The 15,865-nt window shown below is 56.7% G+C and overlaps 6 protein-coding genes across 6 annotated transcripts; 4 read left to right on the plus strand and 2 right to left on the minus strand.

Moving 5' to 3' along the window:
- Positions 1–1,699: 1,699 nt before the first annotated feature.
- On the minus strand, positions 1,700–3,193 carry SPBR_01659 (uncharacterized protein; the record flags this gene model as incomplete). Its single annotated transcript, XM_040759969.1, has 4 exons — positions 1,700–1,920; positions 2,427–2,554; positions 2,956–3,029; positions 3,104–3,193. 4 exons carry the CDS (start codon positions 3,191–3,193, stop codon positions 1,700–1,702), a joined length of 513 nt encoding a protein of 170 aa, XP_040619584.1.
- A 1,241-nt stretch (positions 3,194–4,434) lies between these two features.
- On the plus strand, positions 4,435–6,385 carry SPBR_01488 (ribitol kinase; the record flags this gene model as incomplete). The annotated part of the gene is made up of 3 exons (XM_040759798.1): positions 4,435–4,449; positions 4,541–5,254; positions 5,345–6,385. The coding sequence occupies 3 exons, from the start codon at positions 4,435–4,437 to the stop codon at positions 6,383–6,385; spliced, it is 1,770 nt and encodes a 589-aa protein (XP_040619585.1).
- Positions 6,386–7,046: 661 nt separating this feature from the next.
- SPBR_01246 (nuclear pore complex protein Nup93) lies at positions 7,047–10,576 on the plus strand (the record flags this gene model as incomplete). Its single annotated transcript, XM_040759557.1, has 2 exons — positions 7,047–10,187; positions 10,256–10,576. 2 exons carry the CDS (start codon positions 7,047–7,049, stop codon positions 10,574–10,576), a joined length of 3,462 nt encoding a protein of 1,153 aa, XP_040619586.1.
- A 587-nt stretch (positions 10,577–11,163) lies between these two features.
- SPBR_02076 (uncharacterized protein) lies at positions 11,164–11,709 on the plus strand (the record flags this gene model as incomplete). Its single annotated transcript, XM_040760385.1, has 2 exons — positions 11,164–11,467; positions 11,564–11,709. 2 exons carry the CDS (start codon positions 11,164–11,166, stop codon positions 11,707–11,709), a joined length of 450 nt encoding a protein of 149 aa, XP_040619587.1.
- Positions 11,710–12,221: 512 nt separating this feature from the next.
- Positions 12,222–12,575, plus strand: SPBR_02132 (uncharacterized protein; the record flags this gene model as incomplete). The annotated part of the gene is made up of 2 exons (XM_040760439.1): positions 12,222–12,285; positions 12,424–12,575. The coding sequence occupies 2 exons, from the start codon at positions 12,222–12,224 to the stop codon at positions 12,573–12,575; spliced, it is 216 nt and encodes a 71-aa protein (XP_040619588.1).
- A 794-nt stretch (positions 12,576–13,369) lies between these two features.
- On the minus strand, positions 13,370–15,442 carry SPBR_01449 (uncharacterized protein; the record flags this gene model as incomplete). Its single annotated transcript, XM_040759760.1, has 1 exon — positions 13,370–15,442. One exon carries the CDS (start codon positions 15,440–15,442, stop codon positions 13,370–13,372), a length of 2,073 nt encoding a protein of 690 aa, XP_040619589.1.
- Between the last annotated feature and the right edge of the window lie 423 nt (positions 15,443–15,865).

Raw genomic sequence — 15,865 nt, forward strand, 5'->3', positions numbered from 1 at the left:
TGTGAAATTTATTTCTTCTGCTTCTATGGACTCTGCGATGGGTCCTCTTGGAAGCCAATGGGACTGTGTCATTTGTTTAACACTCCGCATAGAAAGTCGCGGCCAGAGACAAAAGAAGCAAGAGCAAGGAGAACCGCAGCAAGGATGTATTTTCTTCTTCTTTTCTTTCTGGACTAATTATCTCAAACGAGCCCCAGGAGTTGCTGCGTATGAGTCGCATTTCTACACTTTGGGCGGATGCTGTCATCCCAAATGCGGTTGCTGGCCGGCGCTATTCGACGCTACGACCTCGCCTACCCCAGCGGGCCCTAAACTTTAGAGGCCCCTAGACTGCCCCTAATTACGGCACTTCCCACCTCCTGTAACCGCTCTGCTTCACCGGCGGCTTTGGAATACAAAATGCAAGGTAAGAAAGGCCCAATTATGAATTTTCCGTCCACCTCCTCTTTATTCCTACCTTTTTTCTTAAACAGTATTTGCCGCCTCAGCCACCCGGCAGAGACTCTTTCCAGACTGCTCTTCAAGCACTATTAACAAGCGCACAGTCCTGTCACTGTCAAGCCTGGTCTGGTCTGGTTTGGCGTTGTCTTTTTGGGCAGGGGTCCTGTCATCGCAAAACAGAAAGAAAAAAAAATAGAACATGAGGCTCCTCATCCAGTGCAACTGCATCGTCTGGTCATGAACCTTGGCCTTGCCCCTGAATGCTCCGAGTCGAGTTTTCTGTTTATGTGAAAGGAACGCTCACGATTCTTGTATGTCGTACTTTGTAATTTCCTCAGAACCTGACTCCTCTTGGCCGTTTATCTGTGAGATGGAATTATTGTTATTCTTGGCTTGACGGCATCTGGGCATTTGCAAAGGTACGAACGCATGGGAGTATGAGGACCGGAAGGCGGAGAGTTGAACACAGCGACTTTAGGGAATTCGGAAAGAAAGTAAATCTTCCAGGTGTTTGTCTTTGACAAGAGTTGCTATGTCGTACATGAGACGGAGAATAAAAAAGCAGATAAATGAAGCCTATGAGGCAAAACGTAAGGATGCTATGGAACCCGAGAATGCTGCGTACTTCCGTATGTCGCTATACGGAGTTGAAAACTGCTAGAGAACACTGAAGAGACAGCTGCTCTACAAGAAGAGCTGGAATGGTCAAAAGTTTGAATGCAAAAGACTGAAATGGAAAAGGCCCGGGCGCATCCAAATCCGCCCTCGCGTTCCGCCTCCTGGAAACAAGATGTGTATCAGGTCGCCTGTTGCGTGTGCTACTGGGATTCTGCAGGCAACAAATATTCCTTTCATTTTGTGTTCGCCCATGCCTCTCACATTTTCCTTGGCAAGGCTTGTCGTCGATCAGGAGACATGGCTGGAGTGCACCCTCCTTCCAGAGTCCGCACTCGGCGTACGCCTAGTTTGACTTGTTACTTTGTAATATGGCCGTTGCCATCTGATTCACCCGCTTTTGTTCATTGTTCCTACCATAGCATCTTTTGTTTTCTAGTTCTGGCGGGCGTGCATGTGTTTTACCAAACATCTCTGCAATTTCTTCTCGGAAGCTGGGTGCTTGTCGTGATCCGGAATTGCAGTTGCATCACAAGCGAGGGGGGGACGCAAGGCGATGCCCCATAGAGTGCCATTTTGTGATCACAGCATTGTATTTCTCTCAAGTTCGCTGGCTAGCTAGCTCCACTCGAAATTCGTCTGGTCATTGCTGCATCTCTTGGTCCTTTTCAAGGCCCACTTCGACGCCATCTGCTGCTTGTCCGGTCTGTGCTTTTTCAACTCTGTTCGATGGCTGCAGCCCTGAATGCTGTTGCTGCTGCTCCTTCACGGCTTGTTGTTGGCCCTCATATAGGCCGGTGTAGTAGCCGGCGTAGTACCAAGACATGAGCAGCTTTTTCAAACCTTCGTCCGCTTTTATAAGACCTATTAGTAGATGCGACGGGCACGGATACCGGAATAGAGAGGCGGGAAAAATGAACATACTTCCTCCCAAGACGGTTTGCGGTGGTAGGAGGGCAGAAGCTGGCGGCTGGTAATGTGCCAAGAATGTCAGCCAAAGAACTCATCAAAAGCATAAACAAAAGTAAAAAAAAAAAAAAAAAAAAAAGTAATAACAATGGGGTGGGGGCCCATAGTATCGAAACAATGAACGGTTAACAAAAAAGAAAGAAAAAATAGTAGCAGAAATGCTTGTCGTGGACCCTTTCCGCTCTCTCGTCGTCGGGATCGACGGTGGGATCGCCTTCATCCGCTCAGCACCAGACCGCTCGACTGGCTGGGCAAAAAAAAGAGGGGAATGATGAATGGAGCAGTAATGTATAAGGTTAGGTTGGACAGTACCGTGTTTGATGCAGGTGCGGCGAACGTATGGCCTTTCGTTCCAGCTGATGCTGATGCTTGCGCAGGCCTCGGGACTGATGAGGCTGCACCGCCCATCACCTCGCCCGGAACTGTGGCACCCTCGTCGTCCGCCACCATCACACCGTCCGGGCCCTGTGCTCCTTCTCGGACGGCACTGCGGGTTGTTTCAGGCTTGGCGTCCCGACTTGTTTGTGACCTGTGTTGTTTGGTTGCAGATATGTTAGCAAGGACTGTACGAAAGTAGAAAATAGGAAGTAGAAAATAGAACGAGAGAATCAAGTTAAGAGGACAATGCGGCAACAAGAAACATGTGGCGTTTTGTTTCGCCAAGGATGTGACACAGTGGCGAGAGGGAGAGAAGAAAGGAGAAAAAGTAGAGATTTAGTGGTTGGACCTCCGAGGACCGAAGATGAAACAAGTTTGGCCTTTCATTGCCACCTTTGCTCCCGCCGTCTCTCATGTGTGTGCTGGTCCAAACGGATCTCAAGATTCTTCGTAGTGCAAACAGGTTTTGTTTCTTCTAAACAACTTCTGGCCATAAAATCGCGTGACATTTGTGGTGTTCCGCTTCATGACTTTGATAATGTATCAACTTACCGCGGCGGATCATTTCCGAGAATCGCCTGCAGGTCGCCAACAGTGCCTCCACGCGCCCGGACGTCGTGGAAGATCTGAGGTGCCCAAGTCAGTGATGGTGGTCGAGACGTAGTGAGGCATATGGAGATGTGACTGATGGGCAACGCACCTTGTAATCGCCAACGACACGGTCCCACGAATTGGCGATGGCCGCGTCTTCCCACGGCGAGCTGTCTTGCGCAGGTGCAGCTCCTGTCATGGCCACAAAAAGCTGTATACGGCGCGTTGGGTGTGGCCGAGTCGTCGCGTAATGTGTGGCGTGAGTTACAAACGATGTGTGTTGTAAAGACGCGATGATGAAAGCTGTTTCGAGGCATGAGATGAGGTTGAGATGCAGGGTCCCAACGAGACGCTAGTGGACTTATTTCTTGTCTAGGCGCGCCTGCCTTCTCAGTGGACTCGGTTTCTCATAGTGGGCCGCTCTCACAAATCTGCAGCCATCCTGCCATCCAATTCACACACGACCTGCATTCATCATGTAGATCATTGAAGACTCCTCTCCTCGTTCTAGGATGATCTGAGTTGCTAGGCTGACGCTCGTTTAACAAGGATCAGACATCCTACAGCCAAGTCACCACAAAGCGCTGCCCGGAGCCAAATCTTCCAGCCATGGCCATAATCGCCGGACTTGATCCGGATGAGATACACCAGTTGGCACATTTGACCCATTTGACCAAGTGACCAAAATGCCCACAAAATCCTTTGGAGCTACCGCATGTCGTTCGCAGCAGTGCCCAGCATGCGTTCCGTAATTAAGTGTCAGTACGCAGCTGTCACCGAGCCCCGCAACAGTGCACAGTAGCCCGGAGACGGCGGCTTCTCCAGGGAGGGATTTGCGTGCTCTAGACGGGTCTGGCCAGGAAGGAGCAGCTCCAGAGCTGGCTTCGGTAGCACCTGTCCCGTTTAACCTCTGTGCCTCTCCCCTCTTCTCCTCTCTAAATCGCGGGGACGAGCAGGGAAAGCGCGATCCAGTGAGCAGACGGGTGAGGAGACGCAGAGACACGCAACCGACCCGCCGCCGCTGCCCAGCCGCTTGGGAATGAAGGAGCCGCCAAAAGGACTTGCTTCATTGAGTAGCCCCGCACGCAAGCGATGCGATAGCGGGCCCCTTCCTTATGACCACAAAGACAGGAAGGAACCATGCTACACTCTCACCCGGCGGCCGGTGTTCCGCGCTATATTTTACAGCGATGTACGAAATATGGTCATGAGGAGCGTAGTAAAATGGGGGAAGGTGCCAGGGACAAGGGACGAAGCACGGAGGCAGCGCCGTAAAAAGGACAAGAAGCGCAGGATCCTGAACGCGAGTCCTCCGTAAGCGGCGAGTACGGTGGGATTTCTATTTCCAAGAGGCACTCTGGCCCGTTGCCTTCGCTTCCATTGTGCTATTGTTCTTCCTACTCTCTTTCTCCCGTGAGGAGCATGCACAGTCGAGGCAACATGAGCGCAGGCGAGGTATGTTGAGTCTGCATCGCGCCAGATTGTGTGATTCTCTGACAGATAAGAAAGGCACACAAGCATGAATCCATACTGACCATCCCGCTAGGATTACTACATTGGCGTCGATGTCGGCACAGGATCGGCACGGGCGTGTGTGATCAACGCGGCCGGCGAGATCAAGGGCCTGGCGTCTGAGGACATCCGGCTGTGGAAGGCTTCGTACGGCATCGACGAGATTCACTATGAGCAGTCGACGACAGACATTTGGCGGCACATCTGCGGCTCCGTCCGGTCAGCCGTGGCCGAGGCAGGCATTGAGGCCGGCGCCATCCGCGGCATCGGCTTCGACGCCACGTGTTCGCTCGCCGTCTTCAGCCACGACACCGACGAGCCCATTACCGTGACCAAGTCCGGCCTGCACCAGACGTCCGGGGACGAGGATCACCGCAACATCATCCTGTGGCTCGACCACCGCGCCCTCGCCGAGACGGACGCGATCAACGCCACCGGCCACAACCTGCTGCGCTACGTCGGCGGCACCATGAACGTCGAGATGGAGATGCCCAAGGTGCTGTGGCTCAAGAACCATATGCCCGCCGATGTCTTTGCGCGCTGCAAATTCTACGACCTTGCCGATGCCTTGACGCACCTGGCCACCGGAAACGAGACCCGCAGCTTCTGCAGTACCGTGTGCAAGCAAGGCTTCGTGCCGGTCGGCGTCGACGGCAGCGTCAAGGGGTGGCAAGAAGACTTTTACCAAGCCGTCGGCCTTGGCGAGTTGGCCGAGGACAACTTTAAGCGCGTCGGCGGCGTCAACGGGGTGGTTAGCCTTCTTGGTGTTTTTTTTTTTTGTTTGTTGCTTTGCTTGCCGTCCACATGACATTTGCTAACCTCCTGGTCTCCCATGCAGAACGGCCACTATCTAAGTGCTGGCGAGCTTGTCGGCCCGCTGTCCGCCAAGGCAGCCGCTGAGCTCGGCCTGGAGGCGGGCATCGCGGTCGGCAGCGGCGTCATCGACGCATACGCCGGTTGGATCGGCACCGTCGGCGCACCCGTCGATCTGGGCGACAAGGCCAACGACGTCAGCCAGGCCTTTACGCGACTGGCCGCCGTCGCCGGAACATCGACCTGCCACCTGGCCATGTCGCGCAGCGCTGTCTTTGTCGACGGCGTCTGGGGCCCCTACCGCGACGTCATGCTGCCTGACTTTTGGATGGCCGAGGGCGGGCAGTCGGCCACGGGCGAGCTGATCCGCCACGTCGTCGAGACGCACCCGGCGTTTGCAGAGGTCAGCGCTACCAGCGCCGAGTCTCAGACGAACATCTACGAGTACCTCAACAACCGCCTACGCGCGCTCGCGTCCGAGGCTGGTAGTCCCGCCGTCGGACACCTCACGCGCCACCTCTTCTTCTACGGTGATCTCTGGGGCAACCGCTCGCCCTTGGCCGACCCGCACATGCGCGGCGCCCTCGTCGGCATGAGCAGCACCGACAACTTGGCCGACGGCCTCGCCCTGCTCTACTACGCTGCGCTCGAGTTCATCGCCTTGCAAACGCGCCAGATTGTCGACACCATGAACGCCGCCGGCCACGAGCTGCGCAGCGTCTTCATGTCCGGCAGCCAGTGCCGCAACGACCTGCTCGTCAGCCTCATCGCCACCGCGTGCGGTCTGCCCGTCGTGATCCCGCGCTACGACAACGCCGCCGTCGTGCACGGCGCGGCCATGCTGGGCGCCAAAGCTGCCAGCGGTGGCGCCGACAAGGGAGCCACCGAGCCCCTGTGGACGATCATGTCGCGCATGACCCAGGCAGGGCGCGTCGTGCATCCCTCTGGCAACGTCAGGGAGGTGAAGCTGTTGCAGGCCAAGTACGAGGTAATGCTGGATCAGCTCAAGACGCAGCGGGAGTACCGCAGCAAGGTGGACGCTGCTGTGGCGGGATGGACGAAGTGAAGGTCAAACATAAGAGAAACGCAGTCTTGGCCTTGGATACGATGTAATGAGCATGCACGTGGTAATTGTAATGTAAAAAGAAGAAAGTGAAAATGCCGAATACAGTGCTGCGGGTGAATGCCAATCGTCGCTTCCCGGTGTGAATGAACCAGCGTTTCGCTGTGCCTGAATCTGCGTTTGTTGGTTGCACTTTGCTTGACAGGGCGCTACTTCCTAATTGGCTGATGGTGGCTGCTCCTTTCTGTGGAAGGACCCACAGAAGGCAAGCACCACCCAAAGCCCAAGCAACCAGGAAGCTATGCTCAATAAATTTTAATCCAAAATAAATCCAATAAAAAACGCGAAAGCAAAGGCCATCAAAAGAGAGGCTCACCACCTCATAAAACCGACGCCTTTTGTTGCTTCAAAGGTGCAGCAGGCCACCCACCGCCCCTTCTCAACACGCAACCCCCGGACGGCCGGGCATCTCCACGACTGCAATCCTTCCTTGCATCCGTCATATAAGTGCTCGCATACTTTCGCACCCGGATTGACGCGTGTTTACCTCCTTTTCACAAGCGGCCAGCCGTCAACAAACAATATCAACGTGCAGCTTGGCCTCGACTTCCACCAACCTTATCTCCCTCCTCTCCTGCTGTCCGGCATCGGATAAACCTCCACAATGTCGCTGTTTGGCGCCCCCAAGCCCGCGGCATCGGCCCCATCGTTTGGTGGCTCCCTCTTCAGCGGGTCGACGGCCGTTGGAAGCCCTTCGACGCCAGCTGCCCTCGGCGGTTCGACTACCCCTGCAGCCGGTACAGCTCGCCCGTCTGCCTTTGGCGGCAGCGTCTGGGGCAACAAGCCGCTGGGTGCCTCGACAACCCAGGCCACAGGTGGCTTTGGTGCGTCGACAGCCACCGCCGCCGCCAGCAGCAACAACAATATCAACAGCGGCAGCCTTGCTGGCAGCATCAATAATGCCGCTCGCCCGACAACTGGTGCCTACTTCGACAGCCTGCTCGCCAAGAGCAAGAAGCGCACCGATGGCGAGGCCGACTCCATTGCCGATGGTTCAAGCTCCGACCTGCCCAGCCTGCACCTTGGCCTCGGCGACCTGCGTCAGAAGCTGCGCAAGCTTGGTCCCCGCGGTGCTCCTGGTGCCCCTGGTGCTGTTGGTGGCGCTGCGCCGCTTCAGGACGGCAAGGCACACTACGTTTTGGCCGCGTCAGGTGTCGATCCGGGTGCGGCCGTCCGGGACCTGGGAAACTTTGGCATCTTCTCGGCCTCGCGGTCGACTGCCGCGGCCGGTGGCGCAGCTTCCATTGCGCCTGGCACTGGTGGCCAGTCCGGCGTCGGTGCTGGCTTCGCCAGGGGAGCCTCGGAGGTTGACGTCGACACCTATCTGACCAACCTGCAGACGAAGACGACCCTCAGCATGATTGCCGACGGCCTCGAGCGGTCGGTGCGCGACTTTGACAGCTTCCTCGAAGACAACGTTACGTCCGAGTGGGAGGCCCAGCGCAAGCGCATCTACGAGCACTTTGGCATCAAGACGCGGGACGACGTTGTCCCCGGCACGTCGGGGACTCCGCGCTACGGCACGCCCGATATTGTTGGCGGCCCAGGCGCCAGCACAGGTGGCTTTGGCCGCCGGCGGAGCCGTCAGCAGCAGCCCACACAGCCATCCAAGGCGGGGACGACGGGCGGTGCTGGTGGCAGCGTCTTTGGCCGGTCGCGGATGAACAAGTCCGTCATTGGCTCTGCGAGCCGCATCGGCGCCCACGCCTCGGAGTTTTCCGACGTCGAGACTGCCAATGCCAGCAACAATGCGGCAAGTGGCGGCGCGGGTGCGAGCGGCCCTGGTTCGCTTGATGACCGCTACACAAGAGAGAAGCAGGGCCGGCTTGCTGAAACTGTGCACCGCCTCAACGACAGCCGCATCGAGTCTGCGCCGTTCCCCATTCTTAGCGAGATGGTTGCTGTCGAGACGAGCATTGGCGGTGACCGCCAGGCCGCGCTCGTGATCGAGGCATTCCGCGCCCTGTCGCAGATTGTCGGCGAGGACCCCGAGTCCGTCAACCAGCCACATTTGACACGCGGAGCACCAGGGCCCCGTCCACGCACATTCGCGCGGGCATACTTGGATCCTAACCCCAATAGCGCCGGGGCCGTCTCCATCCGCCAGCGCATCCTCTCTGGCGCTAACCGGTTCCTCGAGACGAAGTTTTTCCAGGAATTGGAGGGCCAGATCGCCAAGTTCCCCCAGGAGGCGAGCCTGGGCGGCCGTCCCGATGTGGTCAGCAAGATTAAGGCGTACATCCGTGTACGGGCGGCGCAGAAGATGTTGGTCCCCGATAACGTGGACTTGCAGCAGGTGCAGGGCGAGTATGTGTGGGCGGTCATCTTCTACCTCCTGCGGTCGGGCCACGTCACCGAGGCGGCGCAGTACGTCAACGACAACCAGACGCAAATCCGTGGCATCGACCGTGTGTTTGCCAGCTACATCAACAGTTACGCGTCCAGTGAAGACCGCCGCCTCAAGCGCCCCATGCAAGAGCGCTGCAACAGCGACTACAACCAGCGCGCGCGCAATGCCCCCGAGGGCTCTGTCGACCCTTTCCGCATGGCCTGCTACAAGGTCATTGGCCGCTGCGACATGGGCAACCGCAACCTCGACAATCTGCAAACGGACGTCCACGACTGGATCTGGCTGCAGTTCAACCTGGCGCGCGAGGGCGACCGCATCTCCGAGCTGGCCAACGAGACGTACGGCCTTGCCGAGCTTCAGGAGACGATCCGCGAGATCGGCCAGAAGCACTTTGCCAAGAACGCACCCGGCGTGGCCGGCGGCCCGTATGCCATGTACTTTTACCTGCAGGTGCTCGCAGGCCTGTTCGAGCCGGCCATTGCCTACCTCTACTCCTTCTCGTACATCGACGCCGTGCACTTCGCCGTGGCCCTTGAGTACTACGGCCTGTTGCGTACGCCCGACGCCAGCCTCGCCGCCGCGAACGAGTTGCTGAGCCACAGCACCCGCGGCCAGCCGCAGATCAACTTTGCGCGCATGATCGGCTACTACACGCGCGACTTCCGTGCCGCGAACGCGTCGGCGGCCGTGGACTACCTTATCCTCATCTGCCTGGGCGACGACGACGTGAACGACAAGGCGCCAGCATCTTCGTCGTCGCAGCAGGTGGCCAAGTCCAAAGAGCAGTCCGCTGCTTCTGCGCTCTGCTACGAGGCCCTCCGCGAGCTGGTCCTCGAGACCCGCGAGTTCAGCAAGCTGATCGGTGACATCCGGCCCGACGGCACGCGCATCCGTGGCCTGATCGAGGAGCGCGGCACGCTCATTGCGCTCGACCGTGAGCAGGACTTTGTCAAGGCCATCACGCTGCAAGCGGCACGTGACGCCGACGACGGCGGCCGCACCACCGATGCCGTGCTTCTGTACCATCTGGCCGGCGACTACGACACTGTCGTTGTGATTGTCAGCCGCGCGCTGAGCGAGGCTATTGCCCTCGAGATTGGCGAGGAGCCTATGCGCCTGGTGCCGGTCAAGCCGCGGGTGGACAAGGACAAGTCGGCCAGCTCGACCACGGCCGCAAGCACTCCAGCAGCGTCCCAGCAGCCCGGCAGCAGCCTGAGCCTGGCGTCCATCGATGACCCCATCGAGCTCGCCCGGACGATGATGACCATGTACGAGCGCGACAACATGTTCCGTCGCCGCATCCGCGAGGAGACCCGCATTGCCTGCGGTGTGCTTCTGCAGATGAGCGAGATCAAGGGCCTGGTTGAGGCCCGCAAATGGCCGCAGTGCCTTGATGTATGTTGCAGCGAACCCCCTCCCACTCCCACTCCTTATGAGATGAGACTGACCGCCGACCATTCCAGAAAATTCGCGACCTGGGCATTCTTCCCCTGCAGGCGGGCGGCGATCCGGGCATCATCCGCAGCTTTGCCGCCCGCTTCTCGAGTCTGGCCCAGCCGGTGGCCATCAACGTGCCCAACCTGCTCATGTGGACGATCCTGTGCTGCACGCAGCAGCGCGAGCGTCTGCTCGGTGGCCAGTTCAGCGGCAACGAGTCGGCGTCACGGCGTCTGGCCGACGATCTCAAGCAGATCTGCGTCGACCTCACAGCCTACACCAGCCAGCTGCGGTACCGCTTCCCGCCGTACCTGCACGAGGCTCTGGCCCGAGCGTCTGCTGACTAGTCGAGGAAATAGTCTGGAAAGGTGTTTTGCTGTCTTGTGGCTACTATGGGTCCAAACTGTGGTTTGTTTGGATGACGCTTTTATTTGGCTGTTTTGTTTGCATGTATTTCTGTTACTTTCCATTTTGCACAAGCTTTCTACTTTTGTTTTAGTTGGCCGCAGGAGGCTGCTTGGAACGCACCTGCCTCGCCATGGATTTAGATACAAATACGAACCGAACGATCGCAGCTTCCCTGAAGCTGGCGATAAAAGCCAGTCAGCGGCTCTTTCCTTCGAATCATAAAGCGCTCCGCCGCCCTTTCCTACCTCGTCCATCTTGCCTTGGGCTGCCTCACTCCTTCCGTCCCAGCTTCATTACGATTTGGGGACAGAATGTCAACATGAGGTGCTTCTGTCCTTTTTGGCCAAGCTCATTTCCTTGCCATCAACATCACCAAACGCCATCACTACCCCATACATTGCAACATTACAACTCTGTCATCCGTACGCCATCTATTTTTCTTCGGTCCAACTACACATACGGTGCATCGATACAATTGTTTACTAGTTACATCAGTTTCTTTCTTCCTCATTAACACCAGGCGGCCATGGCAACAAAAAGCCCCAGAGATATTCGTGCGCTGCGTCGGACGAGTCGTTTGGGGAGCAGCCACGGGAATGACGAGGGCATCACGTCGACAGTGCAGGTGAGCCCGCGGCGCACCACTGGGCAGCTCCGTTTGCCGACCCCTGCAGCGTCGACGACGAAACGCCGCGTGAAGAGGACGACGGCGGCGAGCCGGAGGTCCAAGTCCAAGAGACCGGCCAAGAGCAGTGCTAGGAACTGCACCGAGAGTGATGCGAGCCTTGATCCAAGCAGCCACGACCATGAAAGCTTTTCGCCCACAGACTGTGCGTACTGCAGCCCAACAACGGACCTTACCAGATGCCTCCACAACCGAGGCAAGCCGCGACCCCCAAAGTCACCCGGTTCTTTCCTTGGTCCAGATGTCGTCTTGCAGTCTGTCGAGACCGCCCGCAAGAACGTCGATGCTCCCATGAGTGGACGCCAAATCGGCAACGAGAAACAACGGCACAACGTCGATAATATTGTCAGCATTCTGTCCAAGACAAAGGGTACGAGAGATCATTGAAGTGGTATCTATAATTGCCCACTTGCGATGCTACCAAAGCGCTTTTATGTACTAATGACCAACGAACAACAACAGAGAAAGACCAGGCTTCCTGCATCATTTCAAAGCCTTTTGTAAACATACTACCCAAACCTGTCCCTTCGACAGATCCCCACAGCGATGTCGATGCAGAGATGGTATCTCCCTCTTGCACTTGTCTACCGAGTCATCAGGTACCTCAGCAAACGCCTAGCCACCCGGCCCTTCAGCCATCCCAGGACCCTCACGTACGCTTTGTCAATACATTCCCTGACTCATACACTTCCGGAGGTACTATCAATGCTTCCGGAAGTACGGCCAAGTGGAAAAAGAAGCTCGCTTTGTGTGAACCGCTCGTGATACCCCAGTTCCGTCCTCCGACCCCATATCCTACAATCGTGCCGGGTTCGCCCTCTTCCAACTCGCCACAGAGCCCCAGGCCAATGGCCATGCCAAGTCTTTCCAGGCACTCATACTTTCCCGACAAATCCGCCATGTCTACTACGCCGGGAGTGTTTGCCTCATCACAGCTGCAATACCCTACGCCGACAAGTCTTCGTATGCAGCACAGTTACCAACTCAAAGACTTGTCGACCTCTGTTGGAGCAAATAGTATGTACTCAGTGCCATCTTCGGCTAACACCATATCCTGGTACGGCTCTGAGAGGAGCGTCGTATCCGATGAATACCCCACAGGGCCCCAGAACACGACCATGTGGTCCGAAAATAGCGGGCAGGGCAAGCCGTTGAGCGTGCCCGAAGTCTATTTGCAGCCTCCGACGCCCATACTGCGGGCGAGAGAACTGCCAGACTATACCAAGTTTCCTCCTCCAGCGTCATTCATGTGAGGTAACGGTTGAGGCTCCTTGGTTTGTAATGGTGAGCATAGAATGTTCAGGTCAAGTTGGACGGCGTTTAGACCAGGGACAGGAGTGGTACACAGTAAGAATAGCATTCATATGCGGTCATTTTTAGATAGACAAGCACAAGAGGAAAGAACACGAGTTGTTTCGAAAGAAAGGTGACAGTCCCAGCTTGCATTCATCGTCCCCTTCTAGATAAACTTTTTAGATTAAGCAAAGCAAAGCAACAGTTTCATTCCCAAAAGCTTGAAGCATTAGACAATCATTGCTAGCCGTCCCACTCTTTGTAGTAACTCCGCCCTTTCTTTATATCTTCGCCAAAATATGATCCCAAAGTCAAGTGTGGTTGGTACTGAAATTGATCAAGAACAACAAAAACATCAGCATCAAAATTGCAAAATATGAACATCAACCTCCACGTGGCTATTTGCTATAATGCATGGCCTCGCGCTGCCTTTTCCGTCTTCCCCCATTTCATTGTTCTGCATCGTTTCTCATATCGAAATAAAAGACGTCGTCGTTTCGTATTGGCGGTAGTTGCACCAGACGTGGCTCATGATCGTGTGTCGTTCGTCAGACAATAGAAAGCAGAAACTTCATGCACAGGCAAGAAAGATCGAAGCAGAATCCAACTAGAGAAAGATAGAAACGAAAACAACAAAACAAAAACAGCAAAACAAGAACAACAAAACAAGAAGCATAGAACACAGACGAAAAACTTGCAAAATATCAAAGCAAAATGGCAAACTCCTACAAGTACCCTGCCTCTGCAAAACTGATTAGTCCTGCCAAATTGGCACCTGGTTCTCGGTGTCCTCTTCGCGGAACAAAAGACTCTTGCCGTTGATCTGGGGCTTGCTTCTAGCATTGGCTGACAACATGGGTGCCGCGGTGACCTCAACAACCTGTGCTTGCATGGGCCGCCGTACACGGACGCGCTGCGGGTAGTGGAAGCTAATAGGCGGTTCCGGGCGCTCTGTTTGCTTTCGGGGCTGCGACTGTTGCAGCTGCTTCTTTTGAGAGGACGACGGTGAGAGGGTCGTCAGAGCGGCACGCCCGTTATCACTGCTGTTTCTGAGGCCACCACCACGGCTAGCGGTGGTAGGGCTGAGTGCGTCCATAGGACGGTGGCTGTGAGTCGATGGTTCTGGGCGGAGAGTATCGTCATTCCGCTTCTCCTTTTGTGCCCGGCTGCGATCATCGTCGAGGATCATGGCATCACCGGTGGTGCGGCCTTGACGGTCCTGGTGCACTACAGCAGCCGCGGTCTGCGAGCGTCTCTTTCTCTGCGTCTCCTGAGGTGCCTCTGAACGACATCCAGAGGGCTTGACTGCAGACTTGTGGTTATAGAAGCTGCTGCGTTCCTCTTCCGAGCTAGCGGTCCGGCTTGTTTCCTTGCGCTTCTTAGACACAATACGCTTATCGCCGCCAGTAGCCACGGCTGCAGCAGCAGACACAGGGAGAGGCGGAAGAGGCTGGTGAACCCGAACAGGTGCCTGCCCAGACTTGCTCCGGGTGATCCGCGTCGTTGATGCTGCAGAGTCATATGCACTGTAGTCGAAAGAGGGCTGCTTGCAGATCGTCTCGTAGTACTCTGCTTCCGCAGCGGCAGCCGCCGCGGCAGCAGCCTTGTGCATGCTCCGAAGGCTGCGTACACTGCCGTCCTGTCCCGGTGTCGAACGGATCGAAGGCGCCTTACGCAACTTCTTGCTGATCTTCCGCGGACTGTTGCGGGTAGGCGACCCCGAGGTGACATCGGTGCTAGAGCGGACGGCAGAGCCGGTGGGCTTTTCAACTGCAGCGTCATGACGGCCGTCAACATCCTCGCCTTCATCGGCAGGAGCGCGGACACGTTTTGTACCGCGCGGTGTGAGGGTAATGGTAGCAGTGCCAGCTGGAGACGGCGCAACAGGCGACAGTGGGGTCCCGTTGATCCACGGTGCCGACTTGGGCGGCGGCGGAGGCGGTGGAGGCGGGCGGGTCGGGCATGCAGCGTGTACTTCCGTGCCAATAGGAGCACCGCTATCCGTGCCGTTGCTGGTGCCACCGCGGCTAGTAAGGCCCTGGCGCGTCGCGGGAATCGCCCGCTTGCTGAAGAACCCAGACTGCATGAGCTGCTGGTAGTTGGCCATCACCTCTTCCGGCGAAAGTCGGTCGCCACTTGGCATGTCACCAGGCAGGGTAGCCGTGGCAGGCGTTGGGCCCCTTGCTTGCATGTGGTCTTGATGCTGCTGCTGCTGCAGCTCCTGCTCCTGCTCACGCTTCTTGGCCATGTCGGCCTCGACTGTGCTGCGTGTGCGGCGGTGCAGACGCTTCGTCACGCCGTCCCAGATGGGCCCCAGGAAGCTCCGAGGGCGGCGCAGGCTGCTGCTAGTGCTCGCCGTCGTAGAACTGGTGACCGCGGTATCCGCTGTGTCTGTCGATGTTATTGAGGCAGACGTGCCTGCCGAGGCAGTGGCGCTGTTGGATGAGCGGAAAGCGGAAAGCGACGGGCGAGCCATTTGCAGGGAGCGGCGGGTGCTTGTTTGGTACTCGCGGTGGGCATACGGATCCTCTCGGCCACCGTCGCCCCGATCACGAGATCGGGAGCGCGTGCGGCTGCCACGGTCATTGCTGCCACCAATACCTCCTAGGTAGGAGACGGGCGGTGCACGACTCGCACGGTCGTTCATGGAGCCTTCGACAAACCGCGAAGTGTGCGGACGCTGTTGCTGCTGGCTCGGTCGTTGTTGTGGCTGCAGTTGTTGCAGTTGTTGCAGTTGTAGCTCATCGAGATAGCTTGCGCTGCTCGTCCCTGAAAAGGAGGACGGCCGGGGAGCCGTAACCACATCGGCCTCGGTTAGGGCGGCCATTTGTATTCAGTAAATGTATAGGAGTGTATGGGAGTGTGTGTTGAGTTCAGGATGCTCGTCAAGGTAAGGTTTTCGGGCTGGTTTTGAGTATGCTTCTTATGGTATCGTAATTTGGACGAGAAACCATAAACAATTGTTGGAGTAGTAGACAAGAGTGAAAAGGTCCTTGAACGGATTTGGAGTGTAGCTCGTCGAGATCGGCAGAACGAAGAACGAGCGAAGGAAGAGAGAAGCGCAGTAATAAAGGTTAAAAACACAGGAGACGATAGAAGAGACGGAAACGAACGCCAATGTTTATTTGGGGTTCGTTGGAGTTCGTTGTTCGCTCCTTCCCAGGTCTCCAATACCAAAACCAAATGGGGCAGGACTGGATTGCGGGTAATCTTCTTTGCTCACGGATCGCACTTTCCCTGCCTTGTTGGC

The sequence above is a fragment of the Sporothrix brasiliensis genome (genome assembly GCF_000820605.1).
Source record: "Sporothrix brasiliensis 5110 chromosome Unknown Cont18, whole genome shotgun sequence".
Lineage (NCBI taxonomy): Eukaryota > Fungi > Ascomycota > Sordariomycetes > Ophiostomatales > Ophiostomataceae > Sporothrix > Sporothrix brasiliensis.